This window comes from Schistosoma haematobium (assembly GCF_000699445.3).
Source record: "Schistosoma haematobium chromosome Unknown HiC_scaffold_229, whole genome shotgun sequence".
NCBI lineage: Eukaryota > Metazoa > Platyhelminthes > Trematoda > Strigeidida > Schistosomatidae > Schistosoma > Schistosoma haematobium.
In genome coordinates this window covers 22,488-49,530 of record NW_026137055.1, presented here as the reverse complement: position 1 = coordinate 49,530, position 27,043 = coordinate 22,488, and the positions used below count along the sequence as shown (strand labels likewise).

Below are 27,043 nucleotides of genomic sequence, written 5' to 3'. Positions count from 1 at the left end.
TTTGATTAGGTTGGTTTACATTGATTATAAGGGTGTTACGTGTAGAGGCGTTGCCAAACCCTGAATACCTACGTTGTCTTAAACTCTATTCTTCTACCTCGTTGGATTACTTATGTATTAATATGAACTTGACCTGATAAACATACTTGTGTGGAACGGAGATATACTATAAAAACGATGAGTGGAAAGTCAAAGGAGATTATAAAGGTGGAAGGTGAGATTGCCAAAGCCGTTTATAATCTGTTTGATGACATGGGCGGCCTGCTTGAGCATCTGGGCTACCTATTCCTGCCATCTATATATTTCAACAAGTTATCTATTTTTGCTTGTTTTAATATATCACTATGTTTATTAATCGCATAACCTATTCTGCTGCGTTTCTGAAAATTGTACAACCTTTCGTTGTCAAAGTTACAAAAACTCAATAAGGGACAATGTGGTTGCTGGCAATATACAACGAAAAGAATGTACATTATTCAGATGTTCATTTACTGAACTGCTAACATCTAACTGGCGATCACTCAATATTTATCTCCAGGACCGACCAAGAAGAAAGCAACGGAAACTTGTTGAAATACTTTACGCTGAGAATTCTATATTGTGCCAAAAACATAATATTGAATAAAGCTTATAATAATAATAATGGGGGTAAACTAAATAATATTAGTGCCCTTAGTGTGGTTTCTGTTAGATTTAGTTCTGCTAGTCTCAAGTTAGGTAAGATATTAATGAAGAAGCGATTAGAAAATTGACTCGGGTTGGAAAAAGAGCTTAAGTTGTTGGGTGATTCAAGATGAGGTTGAGCTTGGTGAATTAAGTGAAGGGTTTGGAAGAAGATGACCTGTTGTCTGTAGATAATGGTGAAGTAGATAGTAAGGTGAAAATGTTTTGGGGTGTAGTACTGATCGTAATGTTCGTTGGGAAGAACCACTCAGCATTCCAAATAGCAAATGGGTCAATGAGGTTAAGTATACGTTGTATACAAATGTTTAGAAAATTGGCTTGCCCAGAATTGACATTATGTATTTGGATAGACAACATATTCACTAATACAGTCTCGTTAGTGAATTTGCTAGCATTGTCATAAGTACGTTGTTTGATTCTGGTCAAATACTGTCACATCTGTTGCATAAATTAAAGGGAAATTCCAGAACGGCTATTGAGGCCTGGATCTATTTGCCTAGTAACCTGGGTTATGGTAGAGTGTGGAAAAGTTTGTATGATCTATTGGAAAGAAACTATTCGGTTACTTGCAAACTAATTATGAGGCTATTCAGCCATGAACCTATTTGATGTTCAGCTGATGACTTGACTAGTCTTGAGTGTAATATATGTAAACCACTGGAACAAATAAGGTGTGTCCGATTTGAATTTGGAAATAATCCAGTCTTGCCTACCACCGCATTTGCAAAATAAGTGGTCAGAAAATTCTGACAAGACTACGGTGGCCAGCAAATGACCCGATTTTGAAGGATTGGTTGTATTCGGGAAAGGCAGAATTATAGTCTCTCCAACGCTGTATGGGAGTTCAACACAACGTTTATTCAAGTTCGGTAAAATGAACTCCAAGTTGATAGGAGGGCACTTCTGAATGTAGTTAAACAAGACACAAGCAACTCTGTTTAGTTTGCAAGTTGCGAGTTTTACCAACGTGGATACAAGGTGACAGATAATACAGTTACCGAAAACTGAAGTCATGTAAAGGAGACGGAAGTAATGAGATGTGGTCTATATTATCTGTGTTTGAGAAAGCGTCACATCACCTAACTCGGGTTTAAAATGTGACATTGAAAACTGAAATATTCAGCATTATTCAATGCTATATACTGACACCATTAACAACCATGTAGTGAATCTAACTTGGGAACCGAACTGACCGAAGTCTTTCTGGGGCATTATACCGCCAAACTATATGATTCCACTGGAAGTTTGGAAACTTACGGACTGAAGCGAAATTTAGACGTGAAAGGAAGTCATCTATTTATGCGTTACACCATATCGAATGTAACATGATGTTGAAAAATAGTGGACCTCATTTCTCTTAGTGGACACACCCTAGCTGATGGTGTTCTGTCATGCATCCGCACCAGATTACGAGTAAGTACGCTGTGCTACGCATCCTTCGCAACACCTGGCCAGCTTAAATCAAACTCCTAAAAAATACGTCGACGCTTTAAATATATTCCTGAACTCATTCATTTCTAACTTCTGAATTTACTGGGTTGATATCTTTCGATTATAATGATATTTCTGAAGAATGCATTATGGAACCCTGATTATCTTTAACATCTTAGATTTACACTTGGTTTTTACTTCTCACTAGTAAGAATCATTTGAATTGTGGAGCTTATTTATTGTGGTTATAGATCACAAACCTAGATAATATGTGTCACGTGATTGGAGGCCTACTCTAGTTTGACTGGCATGGTGTGAACAACCAGCTAATTCCGAAGGTGCACCTCGTGGACAGCATATAATGTGAATAACCCTTTCGTCTTATCACTGTACTATGGCTGCTTTGAAGACCTTATAACACAAAAGACGTTTTTTCAGGAATATATTGGTAAGGGCAGGTGAAACAGCTTAGTTTGATTGGCTAAGAGTTGACTTCAAACAACTAAGCATATGTCAAAACAATAGAGTTCAAGTATTCATTCACTTCCTCATTTTTTACAGGTATTATGTTACTTATTATCTTATATTGAATGCTGAAAAGCTTTGTTTGTCTGAACAGGTGACCCCACACTCCACTATGACTGCTTGAAGATCTAAATAAAGACTGGTTTCTTCTATCAAAAGAACGAGGGTTACATATAGGCACGAAATAGGTACAGGAGAGTGGGACCACCAGAGCATGGATCATTGATATGCGGTGGTTGTCCTTAAAAATCAGTGGCCTGATTGTTGTATGACTTGGGCCCAATGACATTTCACTAGCCCTACAGGATCAAGATCGTCGTTTCGAAGTTATTTTGTTACTTTGTGTTTTTATTGTTTATTACAAGCAGCATTTACTGGTTTGCATGTGTGTCACCCGAGGTCTTCAGTATATTATACTTTAATAAACGAAAGACTAATTTATTTTCATATTTGAATGATTGAATTCGGAATTACTGAACTTTTATTCACTCTTGGTCAAAGTTAGTCTATTCAAAAGACATATTCAAAAGTCTTATTTCAGATATTAGCTATATCTTCATCTAATTGCTGATGAAGATGCCACAAGTATTCGGAGTTTGTCAGCGCTTTAACCAGAAACACCTTCTATATGAAGCGTCCCTGTAGTGGCATTGGACAATAACCACACAATCCACAAAGCTGAACACGAGACTACTCAGAAAATAGAGATTCAATATTTAACGCGGAGATAGCTCACAGCTACTTTATAGTGTAAAGTTATATATGAATTTGAGCTCACTTTCTAGAATGGAAAATCCAAGCATCAGTTACGATGTAGAAAATATATTTGGGATCCATAGAAGTATTAAATATTTTTCCCAATCGTTCCATTAAGCTATGAAGACACCGGCTGACTTGATAAAACTTCTACATCCTACAAAAGATCAACAAGGACTCGGAGTTTGTTAACGCTTGTACACATAACACCCCTAAGTATATCAACCTAATCAAATCGGAAATCAGAAGTGAAGATATATTGGGAAAGCTATCGATACGTCGAGAAGCATTTGATCTAAGCTGGTTAACGGTTGAGAGCGATGCGAAGTTCACCGTACTCACTAGGGATTTGGCGCGGTTGCATGACCGAACGCCTTCAGTTAGATGTGTCGGCATTAAATATCAAAGAGTTAAAGAATTATCATTTGGGGATTTATTTACCGCCACACTTTCACTTCTATTAATATCCCAGTGATTTTACCAGTCTCACATTGTCTGAGCACTCCATATCCTTATGTTTATTGTTGTTCTGATTGCCATAAAGGGTGTCGACGTCATGGGTTATTAGGCATTTAAGCTTTTATTACTAGGGGTCATAACTGTCCCATGTGAAGACCCTTCAACTCTTTGGGGAGAGTTGAGGTGGTTTGATCATTCCACGTTGATTAGCGATTTTTAGTTAATTTGTTTAGTACGACGATTGTTTGCTCATTCTATTCCCAGCTTTCTTCCTACACATAGAATCACGACTGGAAAAAGTTATAGTCTCTAGGTTCTAGAAAAAGTTAGCTAGACCATTTGAGTGAACTAAAATATTTTGTATTTGGATTGGGTAGATGAATAATATGGAGTGAAATATACAAGAATGTTCTAGATAACTCAGTGGGCAGACATATACCAACGAGCATATGGAAAGGTATTTTAACAGGACTTACAAATGTATGTATGAAGTAGCATATGTACAAGTCACAATCGATTATTATAAATATGTAATTATCAGGAAGATGATATTTGCTTACTGGACAAGTGCTGTTTGCATGATTATTAATTGTCCAGGTAGGAATAAATTCATGTAAGTGTATACGAAGAAACTTATATATTAGGAAGTCGGTCATGAGATTACCTCAGATCATTGACGACAACATCATATACAGTTAGATTCAGATATATCTCAATATTAACCATGCTGTTAGATCAACTTTGATTCGATTCAACTTTATAACGATTTGACTTCGTGTAAGAATGCTACCGACGTAGAGGATGCCCTGCTAGCTAGTCATTTACTGACATCCAATGGAAACGTAAGAATACTGCCCGACATCCCGTATTCTGAGCGCAATCTCATCCGGAACATCCTTAAAGAATCTCGCGAGAAGTTTTCCCGCGGAAGAAATATAATTGTGCAAGGTGTACCGAAAAACACGGACCCTAGTCAAGCAAACTCTGATATTAGGGGATGGAAATTCATCAAACAGTCTTTGAGGCTCAAAAACATACTGACTCAACATGTGACGAGACTAGCCAAGAAGGATGGTGATTCTAGACCCCGGTTAATGAGGATAACTTTTCCATCCTCCCATATGGCGGCTGCAACTCTGGAAGAATTTCGTACCAACAGACGTCGGTTGCCAACTGGAATCCACATGCACCCTGGCAGGTCATATGAAGCCAGTACCAAGCACAAAGGCAAGTCGGAGCCGATCGTTCCACTTGTGGACTGTCTTGATTATAAAAAACGTGTAAAGCACAGGGCCTACCAACTCGGCAAACCTTATATTGGTAGGCCACCTGTCCATTCACGTAAAGCTCACACAGACAAACAGGAAGAACCTCACGCGTTTCAAATCGAAAGCATAAACTGCTCATACATGAACGCTGCGAGTCTACCAAACAAAATGGATGAGCTGAGTGAGCTTAGCAATGCTGCTAATGCTCACCTGATAGGGATATCTGAATCTTGGATATCTTCTCAGTTCTCGGACCGGGAGTTAGCAATGTCTGGGATGTCTTTGTTTCGCAACGACAGAAAAACAGGAATTAAGGGTGAAGTAGCCGTATGCATACGATCTTGCTTGGAGGTACACCAAGTTCATAACCTCGAGTTTAACAATCTCGAGGAATCCATATGGCGCTCTGTAAGATTGTCTGCTACTTCGAGGTGCCTAGTTGGCGTCATATATAGGAAGCCCATTGACGACATCGAGTATGAAAGTCGTATGCTGGAAAGACTATACCGCTTTACGCGTCTCGGTTTCACTCATATTCTGATTCTAGGGGACTTCAATCTCCATAGAGTCAATTTCGCGAAACATATGTATACTGGAGGTGAAAACTCAACTGAAACTCGGTTCTTCAACCTCATTGAGGATTTGGGATTATACGAAAATGTGAGGTCGGCAACTCTTTGGAGACACAATCAGACACCGTCGCGATTAGACTGTGTATTTACAAACGAAGAATTCCTAGTTGACAACCTCTCAGTCCTGGCTCACCTGGGGAAAAGCGATCACGCCGTTATAGCTTTCAGTTTTGTCAGCAAAACTGAGCTAAGATATCCCACCAACAACATGCGCTGGAATTTCAAACGGTTGAATGTTTCAGCTCTATAGGACTATCTACAACAGGTGGATAGCGATGTTCACCCTCAACTCGATGTGGATGCTCATTGGGACTTCTTGCTGCACACGATCTTATGTGCAACAAAGCAGCCAGTTCTTCAAAAGGTCCCCAAAAGCTACAAGCAACCTAAAATAATCAAGAACCACACTATTCGCCTGCTAAGCTGCAAAAAACACTGTTGGGCAGAATACAAATGAACTGACAACAATGGAGCATGGAGACAATACAAGCATATAAAGAACGAAAATGCCTTTCTAGCAAACCTTGCACTGGTAACATTGAAGCATATTTTTGGCCAGTTTGACGGAAGAACTTTACATATAATCTTCAATAGTTTGTCCGTCCCCATTTAGAGTGCGGAAACAATATTTTCCCCTCACTCCAAAAGGATAAAGACACTCTGGAGTGTATCCAACGGTGAGCCACGAAGTCAGTTCGGGGACTCAAATTTAAACCTCATGAAGAGCGCCTCCAATCACTGAACCTCTACTCATCAGAGTATAGGCGTCTTAGAGGTGACCATCTGATGGCTTACAGTATCCTTAACACTTCTGGACATCTTCTTAAACACCTACATAAGCTTAGTCCCAATACCAACCTAAGGGATAATACCCAGAAATTGGAGACACAACAAAGCAGAACTGATTGTAGACACAACTTCGAGTCCTTAAGAGTTGTCAACCACCGGAATTCGCTGCCGGCCGAGCTAGTCCAAGCGACTTCCCAGGAGTCCTTTAAGAGGCAACTTGATCCATTCTTAAGGTCTAAGGATATCATCATACTATGATTTACCAATTCCCTTTTTCCTCTTTTATCGGTAATATACCTAGGTTCTTGCCTGTAGTTATTCATGATCCCCTGCTACTAGACACGGAAGCCTGTTAAGCGAAAGCTTCTTCTATTCCGTCCATAACCATTTGTATCATTTGAACCATTTTTGACGTAATTGTTATTTTATGAAAATGAAATACCATATTCGGACAAATTGTACAGACTTATCGAAACGTCTGACAACTAAACGCAATCAACATATGCCTGTCGTAAATCATAATTGAGTTTTCTTCATTATCTCACTTTCACGGTTCTTCGTTTAGATACGTCAGGGTACAAGGAGACTCACGTGGCGGTAAAGCTTCGTGATTGGACAGGTATATGATAAGCCGGAACATTGACTTAAAACAAGTAAAATTAGCCTGTTAGGCACGTGAAATTCTTGAAATAATCCCAATTTGTGTTTCGACCCAACCTCCCAATTGCGGGAAAAATTTCGCCCGTTTCAGGGAAGCCGCTGTAGAAAATTCTAGGGAAATGTAGACATTCCGAGTTGCATAAAGATTTGACCCATGAATTGTTGCAGTGCGACAGTTACGTTTGATCAGTGTATTCTTTTATATGTTCAGTTTAGTGTTGTTTCCCACTTTTCATCCTCGTATCCGATTTGTTCTTTATGAATAATATTTCTCACGTTTAGTTTTTCTTACAGTGGTTGATTTCATTTCGACTCATCTCAGATTGCTATTTTCCTTTCTCCTTGCGTTGATGTGAGTTGTGAAAACCTGGACTGACACATTTGTATAATGCTCTATGCGGATAACTGATTGATAGTGTTGATATATTTAGTAAGTTCTATTCCACTCAAACGTCTTGTTGATTTTATCGCTAGCAACATAGGTAATTTGTACTTAAACGCTAATTCATCGTTCTGCGCTTTAAAGTTATGATGACAGTATTTGCAAGTGCTCATACTCTGTCCGGGTAAGTAACGGTAAGGTTAGACACATGGTATTATGGAATGATGGTAAATCAGTTGATGAGGTTGTAAATCTTCATCGACTGGGATGATTAGGGCACGTGTCACGTATGCCTGAGCACTGATTACCACGACGCGCAATGTTGACTTGTGTTGGGGATGTTTGGAAGAAAGTTAGGGGCGGCCAAACCAAAACGTGGTATCAGCCCATACAGTCACTAACTTCTAATCTTAACCATGTTGGTAGATGCAGACTATTTAGTTGGGGTCTATTTAAATATCGTAACCAATAGTTGGAGACTCTTGGTAACATGGTTCAAAATCGATGACAGTGGCGTAGGTTTATACATTCTTTGTCTTCCCTTAAACCATGAGGTTAAAATTGCTGAATTCCTTTATTTCTACGAACTAATTCTTTCTTATGCGTTATATCCTTATACAAAAATTTCTTTCAAATATTACCACCACTGAATTAACTGCTATGAATTCGGTGTTCATCTTGTTGTGCTAGTGAGTTATGGCAACTTGGACCGATGCACATATGTGCCTGGTCCTATGTTGTATCTGACTGACTGATTGTGGTAACCTAAATCACTGAAGTTACACATTATATAATCTGGTGATCCATTCCAGGGTTAGTGCGCCTACAGATTCATAACTTTCCTTACATGTTTTATCAGTATCTAGTGTTTTTTTCTACTTTTGGTTGCAAGGAGTCACGCGTTGCTGAACAATCAACGCAGTTGCCACCGTAAACTCAGTTGAAAATGTCAAGTATATAAAAATCTCAGAGTGATGGTGCAAGTACAGGATAGAGAAACTGGTTTATCGAAAAATGAGTACCTTCTTGCTGGTTCTGTCAGTGGTTTTGTTGCTAGGGCAGTTGTACAACCTTTGGACGTAATTAAAATACGTTTTCAGGTAGGCATCTTAGTTTTTCTAAATTCTGAGTAGCTACAGATGGAACCAATCGAAGTTTCCAGAACAAGCAAGTATCAAGGTCTTATGCAAGCCGTCAGGTGCATAAGCAAGGAAGAGGGTGCTATTGCTTTTTGGAAAGGTCATGTTCCTGCTCAAATGCAGTCGGTTACGTTCACTAGTGTTCAGTTTCTTACTTTTGAAGTGATTCTTTCATGGCTGCGTGAAGTCAACAGTCTCCTTATTTCAGATAACAAAATATTTGGCTTACCTATTACCTACAAACCTATTGGTAACTTTCTGTGCGGATGTGGAGCGGGCTCTTTAGCAGCAGTAGTTACTCAACCATTAGACGTCCTACGCACACGTTTCATTGCTCAAGGTGAGCCGAAAACTTACGGGTAAGCTTCTTCAATAGTGCTATCGTTAGCTCCCAGTTGACTTGTCTAGTAATATATGTGTATTTTTAAAGTTGCCTTCAGCGATTTATAAACTGTGTGGAATGTAAGTTTAGAGTGCAGGTCAAATCGTTTTGATCTCAGAAATATCTAGACTTCTACGTCCATATATTTACATTTGATTTTTCAATGGATAAATGAGTTGAGAAGCGTTCCTCATATTCCAAATGATAAATGTCCCCTCGACACTATGATTTACTTGAGAAGATCGTCAACATACGACGAACTACATTGCAGAGTCGTTCATTGAGGACAGCTATCAAATACAATCCAAGTAAGGACTAAAGTCAGACAAGGCTGCTTACTCTCACCCTTCCTCTTTCTTTTCGTAGTCGACTGAATTATGAAAACCTCGACATCGGAGAGGTAACACGGAATACAATGGACAACTTGCATGCAACTAGACGGTTTGGACCTCGCAAATGACATAGCTTTCCTATCTCATATACACCAACAAATGCAGATGAAGACAACCAGTGTAGCAGAAGCCTCTGCATCAGTAGGCCTTAACATACACAAATGAAAAAGCAAGATCCTCAAATACAACACGCAGAACACTAACCCAATCACACTTGATGGAGAAACTCTGGAAGAGTTGGAAACGTTCACGTAGCGGTTCAGATGCAGACGTAAAGGCGAGGATCGGCAAAGCAAGGACAGCATTCCTACAGTTGAATAACATATGGAACTCAAAACAACTGTCAACCAATATGAAAGTGAGAATCTTCAATACGAACGTCAAGACAGTTCTACTGTACGGAGCTGAAACTTGGAGAATTACTACAAACATCATCAAAACGGTACAAGTATTTATGAACAATTGTCTACGTAAGATACTGAATATCCGTTGACCGAAAACCATCAGTAACAACCTACTGTGAGAGAGAACAAACCAGGTTCCGTCTGAAGAGGAAATCAGGAAAAGACAGATGGAGTTGATAGGACATACATTACGGAAATCACCAAACTGCATCACGAGCCAAGCCCTAACTTGAAATCCTCAAGGTAAACGTGAAAGTGGAATGCCGGAGAACACACTACGACTGGAATTGGAATCAGACATGAAAAGGGTGAATAGGAAGTGGAAAGAACTGGAAAAGATTGCCCAGGACAGAGTTGGATGGAGAGTGGTGGTGGGCAACTTATGCTCCTCCGTGAGTGGCAGCAGGTGTAAGTAAGTCGTTTGGATTTCTGTTCAGCAGTTTTTAACGACATAGGACTTAGTGGAATTGTTCATTGACCCATTTTCACTTTATAAGGACGCAGCGTGCCATAGATACAAACCATCTTTGAAACATTTTGATTCTCGGCTAGGAGAAACACTTTCAAACATAAGATTATTGCTGAAAACATCTAGAAATCTTAGTTTATTCAGCATTTTTCTCTGAGAGAATTGTGTCGTTTGATGATCTAATACTTTGGACACTATATTGATCAGGTTATAGCAATAAGATTTTGTCCAGTTTCATAAACCAGAACGATTAGCTATTTAGGATCTCATAATTTGGGGAAAGACGTAGAATGAATGCACCTGCGCCATTGCATATGGTTTTGAGCAGTCATTCAAAGCCTCTAGCCATTGGTAACAATAATCACGCAGGCCCCAACTATGTAGTTTACACCTATTAACATAGCCCAGCCCAGCTGTAAATGCCTTCGTGGACTGATGCAATGTTTCGGCTTGGTCGTTCCAAGCTCTTCCAAACTACTTCTGATACTACACCACAATATCGCCTGTCAAGGTTGGCGGGAGTTGGGCTTTCGTAACACATATCTCAAACACCTCAGTTAATGAGGATTTACTATTTCATCAATCGATTTACCATTCTTACCTAATACCCTATTACTTACCCAGACATTTCTTATTCCATGGTCCCAAAATACGCGGGGAACGCTTCAAAGACACCTATGATCGAATACCAATAACCTATGAATATTCTCTATTCTTGATGTTCATGTTTCATACCCGCACAGTAGAACGAAGCGAACTGCTGCACAGTAAACTTGCCCTTTAGTTGGAAGACGGATGTCTCACCTACGCGACTTGTAATGCAAGCTGACGGAAAACAATCAAATTTTCTGAATCCGTCCCCTGTGATTATCATTAGAGAATTTTAGACTGGGACGATCAGCGATCGAGACCAGTTGGATAGGATTGCGTCCAGTTGCCAGATTCTAACTAAGATTCCATGTAATCTGACTTTTGACACCGGACCACCATTTTCAGGTTGCTTGAAGATAATGGATAACTGAAGCGTGACTTTAGGTCAGTTGAACTGTTTCCTAAAGTGTACTGCTTATTGATCTGATCTCCTGAATTGTGAGTAAATAATAGTCCCGTCTTTTTCCCTGATAGTTTCTTTAACTACCTCATTTTTAATACCCTTTGCCTCGATAAGTCTAGACAGTTGTCTGCTGAGGAGCATACTTTATTTTTCGGTGGTTACTACCCTTCGTTCAACACGTCCGATTCACTTAAATTACGTTTGAATATTTGATGTTAAAGTTCTCAACGTCACTCAACAACATTCATTGAATGATATGCTATATTTGTCGTTAATCTATTATATTTATTGACGGTTTCCCAAGGCGTCATGCCACGCAGGTACAATATTGCTCATATGATTCGTTTAAATAGCTTTTTGCTTTTAGCTTGTTTCTCAGCTATCCTACGCACTAATCATCCTTAATACAATACTTCGACGCCTAACTAAAGCTCGTGAAGAGCAGACCAGAGAAAACCAGACTGGTTTCCGACCTGGACTTGGGTATATAGACCAGATATTCACACTACGTCAGGTTCTAGAACACAGACACACATTCAGACGCCCCACAATCGTAGTGTTTCTCGACCTTAAGGCGGCATTCGACTCTGTTGATCATGAGGTTCTATGGCAGTGTTTGTCACTGAAAGGAGTACATTAACCTTATAAAAGCTCTCTCTACTCGAACACAACTGGTAGACTGAGAGCTTATGGCGAACTGCCATCAGAATTGGTTACCTCAAGTGGTGTTCGTCAGTGTTGTCCACTCTCTCCATTCTTGTTCAACTTCGTCATCGACATGCTTTTAGAGATGAAACTTTCCTCATCTAGATTTCCAGGGTTGAACTTCTACCGTGAGGTTCACTTGTTGACTTAGAATATGCCGATGAAATAGTTCTATTTGGTGAAGATGCTGACAAAATACAGAGTCTTCTAACCACTATAAGCAACAATACAAGCATGTTCGGGATGTGATTCTCCCTCTCGAAATGCAAAATGTTGCTTCAGGATTGGGTTGCATTGACACCCGAACTAATGATAGGGAGTGAAGTAATTGAGCGTGTCGATCGCTTCGCTTATATTGGAAGTCTCATCAGCCCTTGTGGTCTGGTGTGTGACGAAATCTCAGCACGGATACAGAAGGCTCGACTAGTTTTTACGAACTTGCGTCATTTATGGCGTAGGCGAGATATCCGTCTATCAACCAAAGAACGTGTTTACTGCGCAGCAGTTCGTTCCTTCCTACTTCATGGCAGTGAAACATGGCCGGTAAGAGTAGAGGATATTCGTAGGTTACTAGTATTTGATCATAGGTGTCTTCAAAATATTGCTCGTATATCCTGGGACCATCGAGTAAGTAATGCAGTTGTTAGGAAACGGGTACTAGGTAAGGATGGCAAATCAATTGATGAATTAGTGAAACTTCATCAGTTGAGATGGCTGGGACATGTGTTGCGTATGCCCAACCACCGACTGCCTCGATGTGCGATGTTTTGTTGTATAGGAGTAGATAGGAAGAAAGCTAGGGGCGGCCAGACCAAAACATGGCACAAGTCCATGAAGTCACTGACAAGTGGACTGAGTCATGTTGGTAGGTGTAGACTACCTGGTTGGGGACCGCGAGATGATAGCAACCGATGGTTAGAGACCCTGAATGATATGGCTCAAAATCGTTTGCAGTGGTGAGTGCAGGTGCATTCACTCTTTGTGTTCTCCCAAATTCTAATCTTCTGAATTCTTCACGTCCTTTTTTTCTTTCCAAATTTATTACACTGGATTGTATTCTTTGAATAACATCTTCAAAACCTAGTCTTTTCGATCATTGCTTATACTTTTACTATGTCTACCACTATGGGATTTGAATCGACAATTGTATCTCTATGCTAATGTCGTATGGCAACTCGAACTGATGTACGAACGTACGAATTTCTACGTTGTGACTGACTGAACCTGTACTGGTTATCTGAGAATCTGTTTTATAATCCCTGTAATAATGTACAGATTGGCTGTGTATAGAAAGGTCATGTAAATAAGTGCTCACAGTATGAGTTCTAATGATGTCTTTTATCATTACTTGACAGATATTTCAACGGGTAATCGACTTTTTAAGAGATCACTGAACAACTTTGAAGTAAGTTCATTTAAAAGCTAAACAGATATTCTACTCCTACTGCAGAATACACTGAAATCCCGATGACCAATTAATCAAATATTGTATTCTTACTTTTTAGGAGCATGTCACATGCAGCTGTTTCCATCATAACTCGTGAAGGTGCTCAAGGGTTTTTCCGTGGGCTTGTACCATCTCTTCTTCTTATAGCACCACAAACAGGGATTCAATTTGCCATTTATCATTCATTAAACCAAATGATTAATCAAGGAAAGTATTATTTGCATCCCAATCTCATTGATAAGTCACCACAATTCCATAGCGGTAACCGTTCAGTTGGTATGTTTTGTTAACTAATGAAATCTGTTATTTTTCCGTCCATTGATTTGGCTCAAGTATCCATATTTCAAAACATAATTCATTTCCATTATCCGGGTATTATCATTACCCCTTACACTGAAAGGACCCGCTGAATGAGTTAATTTAACTTTTTTTTTCCCAGAACCAGACCTTTGTGGAATAGAATTTAGTAAATATATCAACACTATCAATCAGTTATCCGCATAGAGCATTATACAAATGTGTCAGTCCAGGTTTTCACAACTCACATCAACGCAAGGAGAAAGGAAAATAGCAATCTGAGATGAGTCGAAATGAAATCAACCACTGTAAGAAAAACTAAACGTGAGAAATATTATCCATAAAGAACAAATCCGAGACCCGTATTCAAGACTGGTGAAGTACTACAAATTCGCTCTCCATCTATCGCTTCGAAAGGCTTGTTTTACGTGCATTTATCCGGGAACCATGTGGCATTTTCGTCTGGTGTTGCACTAAGCGTTAGAGCTGAGGCAGCACTAATCGGTTGGATCCCCATTAACAGTCGGTTATGTGCTGTTAGATTATAAAGTTCCATCAAAGTGAGAAGAAATCGGCGTGAGAAACGATGTCTTTTCGTCATCTCCGCCTATGCCCCGACAGATTGCAGCCCGGATGCAATCAAGGATGAATTCTACCACCAGTTATCTGTTCTTCTCCAGAAAGTGTGTTCGACAGATATTGTAGTACTTACCGGAGACTTGAATGCTCAGGTCGGGCGTCTAGGCGCAGAAAAGAGTCGTTTAGGCGGCCGATGGGGACTTGTTGGTCGCAGGACAGATATCGGTGACCGTCTATCGCAACTGTGCACAGACCACAACCTGTTTCTGGCTAGCACTAACTTCCGGCACAGTCATCGCCGATGTGCCACCTGACGTCCTCCCTCTGCATCTCAAGCCTGGACTCAGATTGATCACATCGCGATCAGCTACTGCTGGCGTGGTTGTTTACAAGACTGCCGCTCCTTTTGGAGTACCTATCTGGACTCTGATGATGCCTTGGTCTGCGCCAATCTTACCTTACTTTTCAGTGGCCAACGGAGTGACTGCCACCAAGGGATTGATGTTAGCAAGCTGGTTGCAACTTCTGTTGTTAGTAAGTATCGAACCGAGCTAGCTTCTAGGCTAGCCACCATTCCACCGAAAAGGATAGATGAGCATTGGCTGCAACTTCATGACGCCATGAGAATGGCGGGTACAGTCAGTTGTGGGTTCGCGAAACGTCCCGCTTATAAGCACTGGGTTTCTTTTGGCTTCCGTCATACTTCGTAGGTTGTTCAAAACTCGAGAAAGATTGACTCTCGAGGAGCAGGCTGGTATTCGTTCCGGTCGAGGATGCATTGATCATATCTTCACCATCCCCCAATGTTAGAACACCGCCATACTTTTCAAAGGCCAACAATCGTAGTGTTTCTTGACATCAGGGCTGCCTTCGATTTGTTGGACAGGACTGTTCTCTGGGATTGTCTATTGAAGAAGGGTGTGCCTGAGAAGTTTATTAACATCCTAAAGGCCCCATATACAAACGCTTCAGGCAGAGTAAAGGCATGCCATCACCTCTCTCAATTGTTCTATTCAAGCAGTGGGGTTTGGCAGGGTTGCACAATCGCACCATTCCCTCCAACTTTACCATCGATGACATTCTAGAAACAGCTCTGATGGATGTAAGTAATGGTGGTGTGGATCTGTTGCCTGGAGAAAGACTTCTCGACCTTGAGTATGCGGACGATATTGTCTTACTGTGCGATAATGCCCAAGGCATGCAATCCGCACTTAGTCAGTTGGCAATCAGTGTCCGTAGGTATGGTATGTGCTTTGCACCTTCGAAGTGCAAAGTACTTCTACAAGACTGGCAGGATTCCAATCATGTACTCACTCTGGATGGTGAACAGATAGAAGTAGCCGAGAAGTCCATGTATCTAGGTGGCTGCATAAGTGCTGGTGGGGGTGTGAGTGATGAGATCAATGCACGTATAGTGAAAGCCAGAGCGGCTTATGCCAATCTGGGCCATCTTTGGCGCCTTCGTGATGTTAGTTTGGCTGTAAAGGTCGGATCTACAACGCGTTGGTGAGAGCAGTTCTGCTCTATGTTTGTGAAACCTGGCCTCTCCGAGTTGAGTAAGTTAAACGACTCTCTGTGTTCGATCATCGTTGTCTCTGAAGGATTGCTGATACTCAGTGGCAACACCATGTTAGTAATGCAGAGGTTCGACATCGTGTGTTCAGACCCATAGATGATAATGCATCATGAAACACCGACTTCGGTGGCTTGGACATGTTCTACGAATGTCGTCCCAGAGAATTCTACGTCGTGCATTGTTTGCCGACTATCGGACTGGTTGGAAGAAGCGGAGAGGTGGTCAGTGTATGACATGGTGTCGTGGTATGAAAGAAAGCTGCAAAGGGCTGGATTCTGTCGGTCCTTCACGACTCCCTGGCTGGGGTCCTAGAGGTGGTGTGACACAATGGCTAGAGACGTTATCAGATATGGCTCAGAATGGAAGCTAGTGGCGATCCTGCTGTAACCTTCTTTTACTTTCTTCGTGAAAATCGGTTGTTTCTTCCTTAACTGAAAGATTTCTTCGGATTGTACCTTTCCATTTCCCCCAGTATTATTGTTCAGTCAGTCAGTCAGTAACAACGTAGAACTTACTACGTACGTACATCAGTTCGAGTTGCCATACGACATTAGCATAGAGATACAATTGTCGATTCAAATCCCATAGTGGTAGACATAGTAAAAGTATAAGCAATGATCGAAAAGACTAGGTTTTGAAGATGTTATTCAAAGAATACAATCCAGTGTAATAAATTTGGAAAGAAAAAAAGGACGTGAAGAATTCAGAAGATTAGAATTTGGGAGAACACAAAGAGTGAATGCACCTGCACTCACCACTGCAAACGATTTTGAGCCATATCATTCAGGGTCTCTAACCATCGGTTGCTATCATCTCGCGGTCCCCAACCAGGTAGTCTACACCTACCAACATGACTCAGTCCACTTGTCAGTGACTTCATGGACTTGTGCCATGTTTTGGTCTGGCCGCCCCTAGCTTTCTTCCTATCTACTCCTATACAACAAAACATCGCACATCGAGGCAGTCGGTGGTTGGGCATACGCAACACATGTCCCAGCCATCTCAACTGATGAAGTTTCACTAATTCATCAATTGATTTGCCATCCTTACCTAGTACCCGTTTCCTAACAACTGCATTACTTACTCGATGGTCCCAGGATATACGAGCAATATTTTGAAGACACCTATGATCAAATACTAGTAACCTACGAATATCCTCTACTCTTACCGGCCATGTTTCACTGCCATGAAGTAGGAAGGAACGAACTGCTGCGCAGTAAACACGTTCTTTGGTTGATAGACGGATATCTCGCCTACGCCATAAATGACGCAAGTTCGTAAAAACTAGTCGAGCCTTCTGTATCCGTGCTGAGATTTCGTCACACACCAGACCACAAGGGCTGATGAGACTTCCAATATAAGCGAAGCGATCGACACGCTCAATTACTTCACTCCCTATCATTAGTTCGGGTGTCAATGCAACCCAATCCTGAAGCAACATTTTGCATTTCGAGAGGGAGAATCACATCCCGAACATGCTTGTATTGTTGCTTATAGTGGTTAGAAGACTCTGTATTTTGTCAGCATCTTCACCAAATAGAACTATTTCATCGGCATATTCTAAGTCAACAAGTGAACCTCACGGTAGAAGTTCAACCCCTGGAAATCTAGATGAGGAAAGTTTCATCTCTAAAAGCATGTCGATGACGAAGTTGAACAAGAATGGAGAGAGTGGACAACACTGACGAACACCACTTGAGGTAACCAATTCTGATGGCAGTTCGCCATAAGCTCTCAGTCTACCAGTTGTGTTCGAGTAGAGAGAGCTTTTATAAGGTTAATGTACTCCTTTCAGTGACAAACACTGCCATAGAACCTCATGATCAACAGAGTCGAATGCCGCCTTAAGGTCGAGAAACACTACGATTGTGGGGCGTCTGAATGTGTGTCTGTGTTCTAGAACCTGACGTAGTGTGAATATCTGGTCTATATACCCAAGTCCAGGTCGGAAACCAGTCTGGTTTTCTCTGGTCTGCTCTTCACGAGCTTTGGTTGGGCGTCGAAGTATTATTGAGGCTAATAGTTTAGACACTATATTTGTCAAACTGATTCCTCTGTGATTGTCACAAAAGGACTTTTGTTCTTTCTTATAGACTGGCACAATCAGTGATGGAGACCAGTCAGATTGGATTACGTCCAGTTCCCAAATTCTACTTAAGACCTCAGTTAATCTCACTGCCAATACTGGACCACCATCCTTAAAAATCTCAGGGTAAACCTTTCAAGGCCTGCTGCTCTCCCTCGCTTCCGATTTCTCATGGCTTTTTCAACTTCGTAAAGAGACGGAAGACCTGCACTAAATTGCCATTCAGGTTGACTAGAGATCGTGGGAAACCGAAGTTGAACTGATCCCTAAAGTGTTCTGCCCATCGATCCGATCTCCTGGATTGAGAATGTATAATATATCCATCTTTCTCTGAGAGTGTTTCGCTAACAGTCGGGTTCCTAATACCGGTTTACCTAACAAGTCTGAACAATTGTCTGCTATTACCTACTGCCGCTGCCTTTTCCATCTCTCTTGCTTTCGCTACCCACCACTGTTCACGATCATTGCGTAGACTACTTGTCAGCCTGCGCTTAAGCTGACTCCGCTCTTCATTATGTTCAGAGCCAGGTGGAATGAGTTTCCGAGCATCTATCAGTGCGATAGATGCTGCTGAGATCCAGTGTTTCTCCCTAACCTTACGGGTTACCGTACTAGCAGATATCATTGCTGTTTCCACAGCTTTTCGGATATCATTCCATGCTGCCTCGGGGTGGGCATCACATACATGGCTGCCTAACTGTTTTCCTAGTTGTTCCTGAAATATACTCTTAGCTTGACTATCATTAAGTAGGGCCCTAAGGGGTTTACTTGCAGCGTCCTTCCTACGTCCAGTAAGACGCAGGCAAATACGCGCTCGTACTAGAGCATGATCTGAATCTAAGCATGTGCTCCAGAATGAGCGACAGTCTTCTATCGAGCCCCTCCACCGGTGGCTGATAGCGATGTGATTTAGTTCGGTCAAACGTTGGCATGAGTTGGAGGGTTGCCGTGTCAAAACATGTTTTTCCTTATGCTTAAAGTTTGTATTTGCAAGAAAGAGGCGGTTATCTGAGCATAGCTGCAACAGACGGTCGCCATTATCTGTTCTTTGAGCCACGACACTATAAGATCCACCCAGGTGTCTTTCCCTATCGCTTAGTTTACCTAATTGAGCATTAAAGTCACCGGCCACTATTACTACATCCGGGCGCCTAGCTTTTAGGAGAAGGTCGGAGAGCTTCCTGTGAAACTCATCTTTGACATCATCTGAGCTGCAGTCAGTGGGAGAATAAGCAGAGACGACGAAGAGGCAACGACGAGTGTCCCTATCTTTTCGGATCCTTACTGTTCCGTTCAGTCGGACAGCGCACAAACGACTGTCAACTGGGATCCACTGTAAGGGAGCTAGTTCTGCCCTAGGACTCAATACTATACCTACGCCGGCGAGGCCACAGGAAGCAGAATCAGGACTTCCAGATACACGAAGTGTGAATCGAGTTGGTTCTTTGTTTTGACATGGTGATGTCAAATGCATGATGCTACTCGGATCCTGTATGCGCGTTTCGGAGACGCAGCACACATCGATGGCGCGGGATTCTAAAGTCCTAGCTAAGGAAGCCTGTTGTCCTATTTGGCACAGTGTTTGGACGTTAAAAGCTCCTACGTGTAGTTTAGAGCGTGGTTTCAGGAGACCAGGAATAACGTTCCACGTACTCGAATCGTTTGCCCTAGCGGTGCGAGGTGATAAAGAGACGTGAGGAGGGTTAGTCATGGAGATAAGAGAGGTATTAGGAGGTGTAGGAAGGATTTGAATGTGACCACCTTGGTCTCGTGTGGTGTTACGGGTATGAGGGCTGATATCACTTCCCGGCTGCCCAAACCGTGGAAGGGTATTTCTTGAGGAATCTGAAAAGGAAATTGGATTAGTGTTGGTCTTGACGACCTGGAAGCGTGACCGCAGAGCCCAAGGGACAACTGCTTGAGGCCGGTCGCGCACGGCCTTTTGTGGAAGGTTTTTGACGTGTTAGCTCCGTTCTTCAAAGGGCCTTACCGCCGGAGACGGAAATCCGTGAGGTAAGGTGAGGTGTGACATTTTTAGGGTCGACCTTTTCTAACCCCTTCCTTCCTTGTGGGAAGGCAGCATCGCTGCAGATGCTGGTTGTCTGAGGGAAACACCTTACTGCTGTCACACTCCTCTACAGTCAGCAATACGACTTCGCCCTCAGACCTTGAGTTGCTGCTTTTAGTCTTACCGTTCTCCAATCGACTTGCCTGGCATGGTAGAACCTATAGAAACATATGTTCCAGCCAATATAGCTCGGTGGGGTCATCACGATAGGCAAGCCCGATCACCGCGTCAAGGTAGCAGCTTCGGTCGGGATTATTATTATTATTGCGCTACCTTGCACTAATCTGTTCATTATTTTCTTTTTTACGCCCCTTGCCTTTTTCTCCTTCTCTTCGAATTCTCATTATTTTGTGTGGCACAGATATATTTTTGTGCCCTCTTGTACCAATATTTATGTCTTCAAATAAATAAATAAATCAGATACGGGGGGTGAGAAGTGAGAAACAACACTAAACTGAATATATAAAGGAATACACTGATCAGATACAATTGTCGTACTTCCACCATTTATGGGCCAGATCAGTACATGTTCTTAATTGCAACCTAGAAGTCTACAGAAATTTTGAAAATTAATAACATGTTAATTTTTAAATGAATTTACATTTCATTGGTAGTCGTGTATACTGCTGTATTCATTCATTTTGGCTCGTGACATTCTTATCTTCGCCCTCACATTTCTCCTGCTTTATCGTACGAACGTAATCACTGCGTCTTCTGTGGAATTTCATCTTTCATTTTAACCAGATCTCTCCTATTAACGACTAGAAATTTAAAAATAGACTATAACATCGATGTTAGGTACTCTGTTCGTTTCTATGTACAATGAAGGTTTACAACCAGAATTTCATCGTATTTAACATCCCGTATTTCCAGGCTGACAATTCAGCAAACAGATAGTGCTGTTTCTAGTAGTCTGTAATTAGTGTATGTACACATTTTAACTCACTCATATTCTGATTAATTAGGTAGAGAATTCCCTTCGTTCTAGTTTATTTTAACTCAGATAAGTTTTTAGAAAAAGTACTCCTATCGCTTTTCTACTACTGACTCACTTCATTATATCTTTATAGCGATCTCATTCTTGTTCTTCTGTCATCATCAGCTTAGTTAAATGTTTTACAAACCTTATGTCTCCCAACTCTAAGGTCCTGTTCAAAGTTTGATCTCTGGTGGACTTGCAGGGATTGGATCCAAATGTGTAATATATCCACTTGATATGGTGAAAAAACGTATGCAAGTTCGGGTAAGGTTTTGTATTTAATTTTTGGTACCAATATTTCCAAATATTATTGTTGTTGTTGTTGTTGTTGTTGAATTGGTCCAGTCTCACTTCGTAAAGTAAATTTGTATTCATATAGTTTCATCCATCAAATGTATCTAGGTTATTTATAGAGCGAAAATAAACAAAGCTCATTTGAAAAGTTATAATTTGGTGTAACGGTAATGCGAAGCTTACATTTAGGTTCAATGTGCACTTGATTATATCAATTATTCTTCATGAGGCTATTATTTTCGTAACGAAAAGTCATATTATTTACATTGCTCTAATCATTATAAGTAAAGGTTTGTTTGGTTATTCATGATAGCTTTTTAATAATTTATCACGCTGTCGCTTACAAACGAAGGTTTAATAAATTCATCTATTTAGTTTTCTTGGCGTGCAATATTTCCGTTATCATGTTTTATTCTACTGCCCTGAATGTCCACTTTATACCATAAGAAAATATATCCGTTTAGATGTCGAAGGTTGAACTAATTACACACCTCTGTAAGCACTTCATACTCCAACCTCTTCCAGGTTGTCAGATTCACTAGAATAATTTCTGAACTCTTATAACGCTCCGTTTCTCTTTCTACTTGAATGGAACGTTAATTTACCTTAGACGAATATCTACACTAGATAGCCTTCTAGTGTCTGTTTTACAAGACTTCAATACAATTCAGATCAATAACATGTGACTAGCCCGACGAGAAATTAAGTTAATGTTTCTTTGATACCTTTCCAGTTGTCCTCCATAGTAGTTCTTTCTTCCTTCGGTAGATCTTGTAAGTCATGGAACCTGCTGTTGAGAGCTATCATGAATCCCGACCGTTGTTGATACCTTGACGTGGTGGTCGGGCTTCCTATCGTGATGAAGCAACCGAGCTATACTGGCTGGAACAACCGTTCCTCAAGGTCCTACCATATCAGACAGGTCGGTTGAAGAGCGGTAAGACTAAAAGCAACAAACCCAAGGTCCGAAGGCGAAGTCGTACTGCTGACTGTACAGAGGTGTGACAGCATTAAAGTGTTTCCTTCAGACAACCAGCATGACAGCGATGCTGCCTTCCCACAAGGAGGGGTGGGGTTAGAAAAGGTCGACCCTAAAAATGCACACCTCACCTTACCTCACGGATTTCCGTCTCCGGCGGTAAGGTCCCAAAAGTACGGAGCTAACACAAAAATTACCCATAAAAAGGTCGTATGTGACCGACCTCAAGCAGTTGTCCCTTGGGCTCTGCGGTCACGCTCCCAGGTCACTAAGACCACCTCTAATCCAATTTCCTTTTCAGGTACCTCCAGAACAACCCTTCCACGGTGTGGGCAATCGGGAAGTGATAACCGCCCTCATACCTCTAACAGTACTCAAGACCATTGTATTCATAATCAACCTCCGTCTTCACTTCCTATTATTCCTCCTACATCGACTTTCACCTCTAAACTTCCTTTTTCGGCTTCCCCTCAAGTGTCACCACAGCCAACGATTCTAGTGCTCAAAACACTGTCCCAGGTCTACTGAAACCTCTCTCCAAACTACACATTGGAGCCTTCAACGTACGCACCGTATGTCAAATCGGTCAACAGTCTTCCTTGGCTAGAACCCTCGAATCTCGTACCATTGATGTATGCTGTGTCTCTGAAACACGCATACAGGATCCCAGTGTGGTCATTCACTTGACCTCACCTCGCCAAAACGGAGAGACAACGAGATACACCCTCCGTGTATCTGGTGACGCGATGGCCAGCCCTCGTGGACTGGCAGGAGTAGGGATAGCACTAAGCATGAGGGCGGAACAAGCACTGTCAGAGTGGATCACCGTCAACAGTCGTTTATGTGCTGTTGGGCTAAAAGGCTCCGTAAGAACTCGGAAGGATAGGGACACACGTCGTTAAACCAAACAGAAAGGCATTTAGGTGGGTATTTTAGTATTCCGGCACAGCGAACAGATAATGGTAATCGTCTGCTGCAACTGTGCTCAGACAATCGTTTATTTTTAGCAAACAAATTTTAAGCATAAGGAGAGACATCGTCTAACATAGCGACCCCCTACACCAAACCAACAATGGACTCAAATAGACCATATTGCCATCAGTCATCGTTGGAGAGGCTCGATAGAAGATTGTTGCTCATTCTGGAGTGCCTGCTTGGACTCCGACCATGCCCTAATACGGGCACGCATCTGCTTGCGCCTCACTGGACGCAAAAAAGCCACAGTAAAAAGACCTATTAGAACTGAATTGAGTAGCGAGAAAACCAAAAGTAGGTTCCAGGAACAACTGAGGTCACAATTAGGTAGTTCTGAAAACGAGGTTGACCCAGATGTTGCTTGGAAAGCTATAGCAACAGCTGTGGAAACAGCAGTGACATCTATCAGTGATTTAAACCACAGGGTTACAAAGAACCAAGGTCTATTGCACTGATGGATTCTCGTAAACTCATCCCATCAGGCTCTGAACACGATGAAGAGCGACAACAAATCAGATCTAGGTTAAGCAAAAGTCTAAGGAACGACCGTGAGCAGTGGTGGGCAACGAAAGCAAAAGAGATGGAAAAGGCAGCGGCTATAGGGAACACAAGGCAGTTTTACAGACTAATAAAAGAAACTGGAACTAATAAGTCAAGTGTAAGTGGCTGCATCGACCACATATTCACCATTCGTCAGGTTCTAGAACATAGGGATACTTACCGGCGTCCGACAATGGTGGTCTTTCTAGACTTAGAAGCAGCATTTGACCCGGTAGACCGCGAGATTCTGTGGCAGTGTCTGTCATTGAAAGGCGTACCTCAGAAGTACATAAACCTTGTGAAGGCTCTTTACTCGAACACTACTAGTCGAGTCAGAGCTTATGGCGAACTGTCATCAGCTTTTGCAACCTCAAGTGGTGTCCGTCAATGCTGTCCACTTTCTCCATTTTTGTTTAACTTCATCATAGACCTATTGATGGAAATAACATTCTCGTCGACTGAGTTCTCGGATATTGATCTCCTTCCAGGGGTGCACTTATGGACTTAGAATAAGCAGATGACATAGTCCTGTTTGGTGAAGACGCTGATAGAATTCAGAGTCTTTTAGTAGCACTAAGCAACAATGCCAGAATGTTTGGGATGCGCTTCTCTCCCTCTAGATGCAAGTTTTTGCTTCAGGACTGGTCTGCGTCAGCACCTGAACTAAGGATAGGGAGTGAAGTAGTCGAACGCGTTGACAACTTCACATATCTTGGAAGTGTGATCAGCCCTAATGGGTTGGTATCGGACGAAATCTCACCACGGATTCGAAAAGCTCGCTTGGCTTTTGCCAACTTACGTCACCTATGGCGAAAGTGAGATATCCGTCTATCAATAAACGGATGAGTATACTGCGCGGCAGTCTGTTCTGTTTTAATTTACGGCAGCGAAACATGGCCATTAAGAGTAGAAGACACCCGTAAGCTACTAGTATTTGACCACAGATGCCTCAGAAATATTGCTGGCGTCTGCTGGGATCAGAGGGTAAGTAATAGTGAAGTTAGACTCAGGGTATTAGGGAATGATGGTAAATCAGTCGATGAGGTTGTTAATCTTCATCGACTGAGATGGTTGGGCCACGTGTTTCGTATGCCCGAACACCGATTACCACGACGTGCAATGCTAACCGGTGTTGGGGATGGTTGGAAGAAAGTTAGGGGCGGCCAAATCAAAACGTGGCATCAGTGCTTGAAGTCACTAACTTCTAGTGTGAGCCATGTTGGTAGATGCAGACAACTTGGTTGGTGTCCGTGTGACTATCGTAACCAATGGTTGGAGACTCTTGATGACATGGCTCAGAGTCGATCACAATGGCGTCGGTGTATACACTCTCTATCTTCCCTTAAAGTAAGAGATTAAAATTGCTTCATATCTTTCTTTCTATGAATTAATTCTTTCTTCCTGTACTATATCCTTATTGCAATCTGTCTTTTACGTATTACCACCTCTGAATTAACTACTTTTATGAATCCGGTGTTCATCTTGTTGTGTTAATGTGGTATGGCAACCTGGACCGATGCATATATGTGCCTGGTCCTACGTTGTAGCTGACTGACTGCTATCATGAATTCGTTGAATTTGTTAGTATCTCGAAGGAAGCTGAATTGAACCTTTGTAGTGTTGTTTGTCCAGTTGTTCAGTTCTTCCTTAGCTAGATTTGTAAATAGGCTACAACTAGGTAGTGATCTGAATCATTAGGGCAACTCCCTGAGTGTGTGGAGCATTTTCCTCTTCGTGACCGGAGTACAGCAGCATCTCTCCTATATTTAGCCTTTGTTGTCCAGCTTGGGTCCAATGGGTTTCGCCGATTCCCAGTACTGCCACATTGTATCTCCTGATTTCCGTTGCTATTTGACTGGTCTTTCTGGTCTCCCATATTGTACGGACGTTCCATTTACTTATGAAAATTGTCGCTCTAGTTGTTAGAAGGAGCATCGGCCTCGTGAATTCTGAAGGAACTCGGCTTTCACCATGAGGCATCATAGTTCTTCTAAATGAAGACCTAACTCACGGGTCAGTGTTTAAATGGTTTGAATTATTTTTCTGGCTAGAGATTTTTTACCGAGTTAGTTTTCAACGGGATGTGGTCGCTAACCCCATGCCCAACCCTCCTTTTTATCCGGGCTTGGGATCGGGAGTAACTCTAGAAGAGCTACAGAGGGAATTAAAGGCGTATGTAAGTTATTTAATTTGTTGGTTGTTTTTTATATGGCTACCAAACTGTTATTTTAAGTTTACAGTACCATTTGTTTATTTTAATTGTCCCTAGGGTTTTGAAGAAGCGCGTGCTCAATTCGGTCGAATTCCTATCAGAAATGATGGTCTTTGTAGGTGCTTACTTGAAATATGGCAAATGGAAGGAGCTTCAGCATTTTTAAAGGATTAAGACCCACTTTACTCAAGTCTTTTGTTTCTATCTCGTGTCGATTTACTGTGTATGAACAAATTTGCAGATTTCTACTTTATCAAAAGCACTCATAAAATCCTAATCATAATGTACCGTGAGATTTATCCCCGGAGCTCAATCCAAGTTTTGTCAATAAACTTTTCAGCGTTGTATATTTTTAGTCTATTTTTACCAGACAAAACTGTTAATTAGTCTAATTAGGGTTGAATTTTTGCATTGAATCTAGCCTCGACTTGTTCTTCCTTCAAAGCCAGTTATTTTCATATTGTCTTCTCCACATTCTCTATATCTTTAATATGACTGTCATAACAGTGTTATATTTTCTGCTATCCAGTTGATCGACTTGTCGTTATATCATCTATCTTACTCTATTCTTAATTTATGTCTGCCTTTTTTCTCCTTTTTCATTGTTGTCATGGACTTTTATGTAGATGTATACTTTTCCTTTTAACTCGAACACTTCTGTCGGCCAAAAATGAGATAAAAATTTCTTGTAGTTGAACAAATAAGAGATAAAGTTGGAGATGTTTGCTTATTAATGATCATTGTATGAAAAACTTCTAAAAATTTCTGCTTTTGCTTATCCTGCAGCTTCACAGAGACATAGGCTGCCTACCAGTTATCCAATTGACTGCGTCCTGGGCTGTCCCTTCCAGTTGTCACCATGTGATAATCATGACTTCGA

At 41.5% G+C, this 27,043-nt stretch overlaps 1 protein-coding gene across 1 annotated transcript; it reads left to right on the top strand.

Moving 5' to 3' along the window:
* The first annotated feature begins 6,993 nt into the window (after positions 1-6,993).
* Positions 6,994-26,915, top strand: MS3_00004716 (uncharacterized protein). The gene is made up of 6 exons (XM_051212682.1): positions 6,994-7,197; positions 8,479-8,686; positions 8,720-9,084; positions 13,637-13,854; positions 21,330-21,427; positions 26,221-26,915. The coding sequence occupies exons 2-6, from the start codon at positions 8,561-8,563 to the stop codon at positions 26,335-26,337; spliced, it is 924 nt and encodes a 307-aa protein (XP_051064060.1). The 5' UTR covers positions 6,994-7,197; positions 8,479-8,560; the 3' UTR covers positions 26,338-26,915.
* Positions 26,916-27,043: the final 128 nt, after the last annotated feature.

Bases quoted from the DNA above. Each gene is read 5' to 3' on its own strand.
- MS3_00004716 (XM_051212682.1), top strand. From the start codon at position 8,561: ATGGTGCAAGTACAGGATAGAGAAACTGGTTTATCGAAAAATGAGTAC. The intron at 8,687-8,719 runs GTAGGCATCTTA...AATTCTGAGTAG, and splicing joins TAATTAAAATACGTTTTCAG to CTACAGATGGAACCAATCGA. The intron at 9,085-13,636 runs GTAAGCTTCTTC...CTTACTTTTTAG, and splicing joins GGTGAGCCGAAAACTTACGG to GAGCATGTCACATGCAGCTG.